Consider the following 10013-nt stretch of genomic DNA (forward strand, 5'->3'; position numbering starts at 1 on the left):
GGGGAACATGTTTCAGGTCCACCAAACACCACAACAAGACCGACACAACGCAAATGGCCAATTGAAGAATACTCTCGCAGGGAAACAGTGATTAAGTTGTCTTTCAACATAGAACTACACACTCTATCCATATCGCTCACTCATTATCACCCATCTGACCCAATCCAGCAATCTCATGTATTCTCTGTCGGATAAATTGATACTCCCTCCGTTCCTTTATAAGTGTCACTTTCTTGTAAAAAAATTGTTTCTTTTTAATTGTCATTTGTAAAATACAAGGTAGTATTAATTGCAATTTTGTCAAAATTACCCCTAAATAATGATTGCAGAGAGAAAAAGTAAAGTGAATGTAATAAATAATTAAGGGTATTATAGGTAAAAGAAGAATTATTGTTTGAAAAGTAACAATAATGATTAGCTTCCTTGGTATGTGTAAAAAGTCAAAAAATGACACTTAAAAAGGAACGGAGGGAGTAGCAATTTAACCGCTCGTCATATTTAAATTCAACCACACACTATAACATATACTTTTGCATTTATTCTTGCAGGTTACATTTCTCTAACCTCACTAGCTTAAATGTTGGAATACTAACCTTGCATGCACACCGTTGCATTGCTGTACCGGAGCCCTGCACCACCGTATTAGAAGAACTTCAAATCTACAATTCTACATATCATTAATTTTTCGTTCCGGACTGGAATAATTAAACAAGAAGTGAATGAGTACTTCTTATATTCAATTCTCTCTTTACTCTTTATTATTACTATTTTCTATTCAATGATGAAAATAAAAATGAACTATAACTAATTGAACACTTATTATCCAAACAATACATAGCATGGAGATTTTATTCATATTAGTAAAGATCTTATTAATATTGAAAGACCGAGAATAAAGACGTATAATTTTGTAACAATATTAGAGGAAGGTTTTTCTAAAGATAGATGCATACTATATAGAGCTTTCAGTGGCATCAACAAACACAACTTCAAAGGGTTTATTATCCGTTAGAACCAAACGTCTTCCGTTCTCATCATCATACCTACCAATATCATGACAAACACCAGGTGGAGCAGTAAACCTTGGACAAAACACAAGTTTATATCCAAAACCATGTTTCTGAATACTAAACAAACCATCTAAAATATCATCACCATGTTCTTCAACACCACCAATACCAATCCAAGATCTAGGAAAACCATCACTAATAACAACCCATTTGGATGATTCAACACAGTCTGGCTTCTCTACAAATACAATATTCAATCGTGTTATATCTGTGAAGATTATACCAGGACTTATTCCCGGGATTTTGAATTGCACAGATAAACCATTGATAACTTCAGAATAATCTTGAAGTACGGTAGTTGGACATGCTGAATTATTTGTTTCACCAAGACTTACTCCACCGCCTGTTGGTCCAAAGATTGATGGCTGAATATAGAATCTTCCACCTGGAAAAATTGGGTTTCCATTTGTGTCTTTCACTTGTTGAATCTCTTGTGATAAGGTTGTTTGAAAAGAAAATAGGAAGAAAGAAAGAGTAATTAATGGAAGCTTCATGGTTTTCTTAGTGATGTTGTTATGCTAATATTGTCTATTGGTTTTGCAAATGGTGGCTCAAACATGGAATTTTTTTTTTAAATATCCAAAATTTTTAAAAAAATTTCAAAATTAACCATTTTTTCAAAAAAATTACACAAATGGGCAAAATTTGCCCTAATTGTGTACATAGGCGCCACCCTAGTTGGCGCCTACCCTTAATGGGTAGGGCAAGTCGCCACTAGGAGTGGCGCCTATGCCCAATCCCTTTTTTTTTTTTTTTTTTTTTTTTTTTTTTTTAATGTTTTATTAATTTTTTTTTTAAATTTTTTTTTTTTAAATATTAGATATTTGATAAATATATTTTTTTTATAAATTATATTAATTTGTATTAACACTTATATATAAATAAAATTATTACAATATATATATATTAATTTATATATATTAATTTATATATATATATATATATATATAATATAATATATATTAATTTAATTTATAAATAATTATATTATACACATTTAATTAATATATATAAATATTTATTTACAAGATATATATATATATATATATATATATCTATATATATATATATATATATATATATATATATATATATAATTAATAATATATATATATATATATATATATATATATATATATTAATTTATATATATATTAATTTAATTTATAGTAAATAATATTATTTAAAATTTTTGGGAGAATTAGGGTTATTCATGTTAAGGTTAATCTATCAATTATAATTAGGGTTTATTGATCGGTTATAATCAGAGTTTGGTAGTTATGACCTAATTGAAACCCTAATTAATCAAGTGCGACACTAATTAGGGTTAAGTAGACTGGTGTACAACCCAGATCTTTTCCTATAAATAAAGTGTTATTTCTTTGCATTTTCTTCACCACTGTTTCCTATCACTTTCTGTATCAAGTTGAGTTCATGGCATCTCCAAGACCGTCGTCATGGCAGCGAACATCATCAAGGCGCCCGGATCCTGAACCAGTAATCTTAAAAAGGGATGGGCATGTTATTTTCTCGCCTTTGAAACCCCCAATGGAGATGAAATTTTGGAACATCCGTTCGTTGGACCAACTAAAAGGGTCCTTGATGTCTTGGTTAGAGGGAGATTACCAACCTGGTGAAGTCATCAGAAGGATTCAGAGGCTTAGAACAAGGTTCTCATTTGAAACTGGAGAAACGATACGTTGGTGGGTTGAAGTTGAAAGCGACATTGATTGCATCCAAATGATGCATGGATCAGACGACATAGTGTTAACTGTTGTAATTTCTTAGATTTTAATGGTTGTTTGTCATGTTGTTGTTGTATTTGTTATTGTTCTAGTACTTGTTCTTGTTTTAGTACTTGTTTTTGTTCCAGTATTTGTTTTTGTTTTAGTAATTGGTGTTGTAATGTGAGATGGTTGTGTTTGTTGTTCAAGTGTCATCTTCTATTTGGAATAAAAAGTAAACTTAAATTTAAAATGATTTTGGTACACAAATTTATGAATATGAAAACTAAGTTGTGGAACTAGATCCACGATATGGACAGTTGTTCTTATTATGCCCTAGTTGTCTACATATGCTACACTTCCTCTGCATTTTCTCTGCGACGTCCATTTCAGTTCTAATGCGCCTGCTATTTGGGCGACCACTTTTATTCCGCCGCATCGATTCGTTGTGCCAAACAACTTCCCCGTCATACTCTGGCCAATACGCCTCCAATGCTACCACCGGAAAGGGATTGTCGTATACATTGAGCAATGTTGCAACTTTGTAGATTGGAGACACTAGCGATAATGCATCGAAGTGGCTGTGTGAACACGCTGCAATGACATGGGAACAAGGCATACGATAGGCCTGAAATTGACCACAGTCGCACCAACGGTCTGGTATTAGGACCCTATACTCTTGCCTGGGCAGCCCTTGGTTGTGGTCAATTGTTTCCTTGACACTAAAAGTGTGGCCATGGCGGTCGAATTCCGTAACCCGATGGCTGCTGGCTTTGGCAGATTCCTGCCTCATAAACTTCATGCAGGCATCACTATATACCTGACTCGTCTGCAACACTTCATGCCAGCGCCTGCCTCTTGTTACGAACAACGTTGCCATCCGAAAATAGGTCGCACTCACCAATGCGGTTACCGGGAGGTTACGTATGCCCTTAAAGACGCCGTTCATTGATTCCACAAGATTTGTTGTCATGTGGCCCCACCTCACCCCATCGTCATATGATCTAGTCCACTTCGCTCTGTCGATATTATCGATCCACCTCCCTGCATCAGAGTTTGCCAACACTATTTCCCGGCGGTAGTATTGGAATCCAGGTTGGTTTAATGCATACCCCGCATTTATCAAATGTTGCTTCAAGAAGTTATCCTTGAACTCCCGCATAAAATTTTGGGCAATATGCCTGATGCAGTAAACATGGGTAGACGGGGGGTCATGCCAACCATTTGCTGGATTATTGTATGCACTGTCTATTGAAGCGTGCCTGTCAGAAATCACGCAGATGCCAGCTTGTGGAGTCACGTGCGTTCGAAGATTCTTAAGGAAGAAACTCCATGCAGCAGCCGTTTCTCCTTCCACCAATGCAAAGGCTATTGGGAAAATATTTGAATTGCCATCTTGTGCGACCGCCATCAGTAACGATCCTTTGTATTTCCCATACAGCCAAGTTCCATCGACTTGAACAAGTGGTTTGCAGAATGTGAACCCGATGATGCAGGGACGGAATGCCCAGAAAAGTCTGTGGAAAATTCCATTACCTTCTAGACGAGTTCCGTCAGGGGATTGTGCAGGCAAGGTCTCCATTATAGTAACCGTCCCAGGTGAATACAATCGTAGTGCAGCCAGGTAGCGTGGTAGTTGTTTGTATGATTCCTCCCAGTTACCGTACACCAGTTCAATTGCCTTGGTTTTCGCTAACCAAGCCTTTCTGTATGACGGTGTATATTTGAAAACAGCCACACAATGGGAGATAATTGTTTTGACCTTCAGTGACGGGTCAGCCTCAACTAGAGGTAATATGGAATGGCAGATCATGTCATGGCTAAGTTTGCGATGATCCTGTGCCATGTTGGTGTTGACGCAAATGTGAGCTTGAGATATGGACCCTATCACCCACGCATTATGCTTCTTCTTGTACGATGCCATCAACCTATATCCACACTCCGGATTTTTGCATACAATAACGTATCTTTCCGGATTTGATTTGATAACATCGTAGTCAACACAATTTTTCAAGTGCCAGTTCTTTATTGCTAACAGACACTCTTCCTTGGTCCGAAATTGGTCACCCTTCTTTAAGTCCTCATCAGACCTCATATATGGGTTGTAGAACATATCTGATGAGGGCTCATCCTCGCCCAAGTTAAGTGTTGTGAAGTGCGCAGGAGGTGAGTAGCGTTGCGCTATAGGTATTTGAGGTTGGTCTTCGTCTTCAGAATGACGGTTCACCAAGTCATCAACCACGTCTTCAGCATCATCAACCACATCGTCTTCAACGTGGTGCTCAGCATCTTGTTCGTCATCAATCACAGGATCAATAACCTGTGATTGAATATTCTGAGTTGGTTGAGGTTGTTCCAACACAATGTACAACACTATGTATTCGTAACCAGAGTACTCATGGTTACGAAGCATGTATTGTGTCTCCATGTCATTTTGAATCAATGACTTATAAAACTTGACAGAGTTGTTTTCTGAAAAAAAAGGTTGTTGATAAAAAATTTGGGACACGGGTTGTCTTAGTTTGGACTCAATCTTCCTTTTCAGATAAGAGAAGTCAGCTCCTCTATTTAGACAAAACCGAGTGCATTCGGTGTTTCTAAATAGGAAGCCAGACATATCACATTCATAAGTCTCACCGTTGACGTGAGCTTTGACTTTGTATTGTGAAGAAGATGACATGTTTTGTGAAGACATTGTGAAGGTTTTGTGAAGGTTTTGTGAAGGTTTTGTGAAGGTTTTGTGAAGGTTTTGTGAAGATATTGTCAAGGTTTTGTGAAGATTGCTGTGAAGATATTGTGAATACCTTTGCGAAAATGTGTGTGAATATTTATACTGCAAGAATCTTACTGAAGATTGCTGTGAAGATATGTGTGTGAAGATTGCTGTGAAGATATTGTGAATACCTCAGAGATTCCCATGCATGCCTGTTCCCCATCAAGTCTTCACCACCAAGTCTCAGAGATTCCCACGCATGCCTTACACGTGTCACACCCTTGAATGCAACACTCCCACCTAGTCTGTACTAATGCATGCCAACCTATCCACCATGCCTGAACTTAGTCTCAGAGATTCCCATGCATGCCTGTTCCCCATCAAGTCTTCACCACCAAGTCTCAGAGATTCCCACGCAATAATATTCAATCTTATTTACGCTTAATTATTTATTTTAAATAAGATTCCCACGCATGCCTCACACTTGTCACATTTTTTCATCATCAGATTCCACCAAGTCTTCCCCAAGACAAGACAACTCCCACCTAGTCTGCACCAATGCATGCCAACACTCCCACCTAGTCTGTACTAATGCATGCCAACCCATTTTGATGAGGACAATGCATCTCTCAAGGGGGTGGTAAATTAAAAATGTTGGATAAATATTTGGAGTGATTAAACTCCCCTCACTGATAAAGAGATTCTTAAAATCGTGTTAGTAGTTTCTTACAAATAAAGTAAAATAGTGATTATGTGTTTAAAATAATATTCAATCTTACTTACGCTTAATTATTTATTTTAAATAAGATTCCCACTTGTATGCCTTCCACGTGTCACACCTTTGCATCATCAGATTCCACCAAGTCTTCCCCAAGACAAGACAACTCCCACCTAGTCTGCACCTATGCATGCCAACACTGCCACCTAGCCTGCACCTATTCTGCAAGATTCCCACGCATGCCTTACACTTGTCACACCTTTGCATCATCAGATTCCACCAAGTCTTCCCCAAGACAAGACAACTCCCACCTAGTCTGCACCTATGCATGCCAACACTGCCACCTAGTCTGCACCTATTCTGCAAGATTCCCACGCATGCCTTACACTTGTCACGTTTCTGCATCATCAGATTCCACCAATGCATGCCAACACTACCACGCATGCCTTACACTTGTCACATTTTTGCATATTCAGTCTACTTGAAAACGAGTATAAATAGAGGGTCATTCTTGCAAGTTTTCATCAACCACTAACACTTTTATTCAGAGAACTCAGGCGAAACTTCTCATCCACCAAGCTTCTTCCTACATTGCAGTCATGTCGCTTCTTACCATGGGCCAAGAACACAGAGGAACTAGGGCAAACATTGCCTCATTCGTAAGTTTTTCTTGAACATTGCCTCTTTCGTATGTTTGTAATTAGTTTTTTAAAAGTCCAATATAATGATTTTTTATATTGTTTGTTTTTAAAGGATCCCAAGAAATTTCGTCAACGTTCACACCCAATGCCTTATCCAGACCCATGGTGCGTACCTTACATAGAGCGTGCGGGTTTCGGTCATGTAATGCATGTCGTAAATGCCACCATTGATGCCAAATTCATTTTGGCTCTGTGTGAACGTTGGAGACCTGAGACACACACCTTTCACCTACCAACTGGTGAATGTACCGTCACATTAGAGGACGTGTACATGCTTTTAGGTCTTAAAATAGATGGTAAGCCTGTGACCGGAAATGTTCAACAGCCTAACCAAATATGTGTTCAAATGTTGGGGGTAGATCTGGTCGAGGGTGAGGGGTCTGCCAAAGCAAGGGGTCAGGGTATTAAATTATCTAGCCTACAGTTGTACCACGACTCCATAACTTTGACTGAGGAATCCTCCGAACAAGAAAAAGTCATAAAAACCCGGGTTTACATTATGCTATTGTTTGGGAACTTGCTATTTCCCGAAGGGACGGGAAATAGCATAAATTTTATGTACTTGAGTTTGCTCGGGGACATTGATAGAATAAGCACATATAGTTGGGGTTCTGCAGTATTAGCATTCCTATATAGCTCTTTGTGTAAAAATGCACAAAATGAGCACTGTACATTTTCTGGATGTGCTTTTTTGCTTCAAACATGGGGGTGGTGGAGATTGCCGAGGCTAGCCCCAGAAAATCCTAATGACTACTCCTTCCCCTACGCAACTAGGTAAATTTATGATCTTATTTCATTTTGTATATTTATTCTATAAATATTTGTAACTAATATTATTTATCTTTTTTGTTTAGGTTCATTACAACCGGACTGGATTACAGTCTTACCCCCAAAAATAAAATTATATTTTATCGTCAACTGTTGGATCGTCTCCGAGCACAGGATGTATTACCACTAAATCACTCAACTTCTAACTGATTTATTAATGTCATGCATTCTCGATAAATAACATATTTACTTTTTTCTTTGCAGTTTATTTGGAGGCCATATTTGGGATTGGAACATCAACCCAACCCGAAGATGCAGCTGTTTGGACAGCAAAAACGGCCATAATGCGGTTCACCACTGTGGAGATGCACCAAAGTGACCGTGTCAAGCTTCAATTCGGAATGCATCAAGAAATCCCAGGCCCCCCAATGTCTATGGAACCTTGGCATCTAAAAAAAGTCAGCCACCAGTGGTATGCCCAAAATTGGAAGGAATTTGCTAAGGAGTTTCGAAAAATGTGGAAAGACCGTGCCCACTATGTTCTACAATTTCCGGTGGCGCCCAACGAAATGAAGCCGACAAGGGAATATGTGGAATGGTATAGAGCAAATACCAATCCAGAAATGATTGTGTCTGACCCGTTCTATTTGGACGATCCCCGGATGCAACAGCCATATTTCCAACAACAACAACCACCACAGTATTCCCAACAACAACAACCACCACCTTATTACCAACAACAACCACCACAACCATTTTACCAACAACAACCACCACCACCTTATTACCAACAACAACCACCACCACCATATTACCAACAACAACAACCACAACACATGTCCACCCCCCAACCAAATCAACAATACATACCACAAACTCAATCCCAATACCATGAAGACTACCAACAACAAACTCAACATTCCCACCACCATCAACAGTCCCAACACCTACCACAATATCAATCCCCCTACTTCCACCAATCCCAACACTTCCAACACGACAATTTCCCAACCTCTTCCAGTCCTCCACCTAGCCCCGACACGGGTATACAAGAGGACTACCAACAGGACTACTACACACCACAACAAACATTGCACTTTGGCCAACCCGATTCAACCCTAAACTACCAAAGACCACAATTCGAGGGCGCACCCAGCAGTAGTCAGTTTGTCCCACCGAGACAAAGCTTCGAGGGCGCAGAGGGGACCCGTCTTTCCTACAGCACTGAAGGGACTTCGACCGAACCACAACGGCAAGCGGCAAGGGGGCGCGTTAGGGCAAGGGGTGGTAATAGGGAAGCACCACCACCACGTGAACCGTCTAGGCGAGTAACTAGACCTCCCCCGTGCGGATCGTACAAGGGACCGCATCATATGTGATTAATCATATCTTTGTAATATTTGTCTTGTCTATTATTTAAATAAAAATATTTTCTGTTTATTATCTTTATATCTTTATCTTTATCTTTAAAAATATTGTCTATCATATCTTTATACATATATAATTAATTTTTTTTCCAAAAATTCACAAATAATATTATTACTTATAAATTATATTAATATATATATATATATATAAATTAATATATATATAATATAATTAATATATATATATATATATATATATAATATATATATATATATCTTGTAAAAAAATTTATTTATATATATGTGTTAACATAAATTAATATACTTAATAAAAAACATAAATTTATAAATAAAAAAAAAATTAAAAAAAAAAAAATAACATTAAAAAAAAAAATTTTAAAAAAAATGGATTGGGCATAGGCGCCACTCCTAGTGGCGACTTGCCCTACCCATTAAGGGTAGGCGCCAACTAGGGTGGCGCCTAAGGGTAAAAAATGGCCAATTTTGGCCATTTGTGTAATTAATTTGAAAAATTGGATATTTTTGAAATTTTTTTAAAATTTTTGGATATTTTAAAAAAAAACTCTCAAACATGTGTTATTTATAGAGTTTATTTGCATAGAAATGAATGATGTTTATCTAGATTTTGATATATAAAATTACTAGTATATATTATAAACTAAAGAGAAAAATATAGTTTAATAGAACAAATGGTCTTTTTCAAATATTTCTTAGTAAGTAGAGTACGGATGCACGTCACTATTTTAGCAGCCGTGCAAAAGATATATCCAATTGACCAAAATTTCTTCTAACGTTTTATTCTTTTAATAATGTTCTTGTCCATGCTATTTAGCAGCCTCTTGTCTAAAAATATATTGCTATTTGGCAGCCTTTGTTTAAAATATAACCTTGTTTAGCATCATCGTAGTTTGTTTATAATAAATCTGGGAGG

At 37.4% G+C, this 10013-nt stretch overlaps 2 protein-coding genes across 2 annotated transcripts; one reads left to right on the forward strand and one right to left on the reverse strand.

The window, feature by feature from the left end:
* Positions 1-855: 855 nt before the first annotated feature.
* Positions 856-1624, reverse strand: LOC127131240 (kunitz-type trypsin inhibitor-like 2 protein). Its single transcript, XM_051060172.1, has one exon. It carries the CDS (start codon positions 1562-1564, stop codon positions 953-955), a length of 612 nt encoding a protein of 203 aa, XP_050916129.1. The 5' UTR covers positions 1565-1624; the 3' UTR covers positions 856-952.
* Positions 1625-7367: 5743 nt separating this feature from the next.
* On the forward strand, positions 7368-7965 carry LOC127115679 (protein MAIN-LIKE 2-like). Its single transcript, XM_051047156.1, has 2 exons — positions 7368-7700; positions 7781-7965. The coding sequence occupies exons 1-2, from the start codon at positions 7426-7428 to the stop codon at positions 7902-7904; spliced, it is 399 nt and encodes a 132-aa protein (XP_050903113.1). The 5' UTR covers positions 7368-7425; the 3' UTR covers positions 7905-7965.
* Positions 7966-10013: the final 2048 nt, after the last annotated feature.

Source organism: Lathyrus oleraceus, chromosome 1 (genome assembly GCF_024323335.1).
Source record: "Lathyrus oleraceus cultivar Zhongwan6 chromosome 1, CAAS_Psat_ZW6_1.0, whole genome shotgun sequence".
Classification (NCBI taxonomy): Eukaryota; Viridiplantae; Streptophyta; class Magnoliopsida; order Fabales; family Fabaceae; genus Lathyrus; species Lathyrus oleraceus.

Excerpts from the sequence above, each read along its gene's own strand:
- LOC127131240 (XM_051060172.1), bottom strand. The coding sequence starts at position 1,564 with ATGAAGCTTCCATTAATTACTCTTTCTTTCTTCCTATTTTCTTTTCAA.
- LOC127115679 (XM_051047156.1), top strand. The coding sequence starts at position 7,426 with ATGCTATTGTTTGGGAACTTGCTATTTCCCGAAGGGACGGGAAATAGC. Across the intron at positions 7,701-7,780 it reads TCCTTCCCCTACGCAACTAG|GTTCATTACAACCGGACTGG; the intron begins GTAAATTTATGA and ends TTTTTTGTTTAG.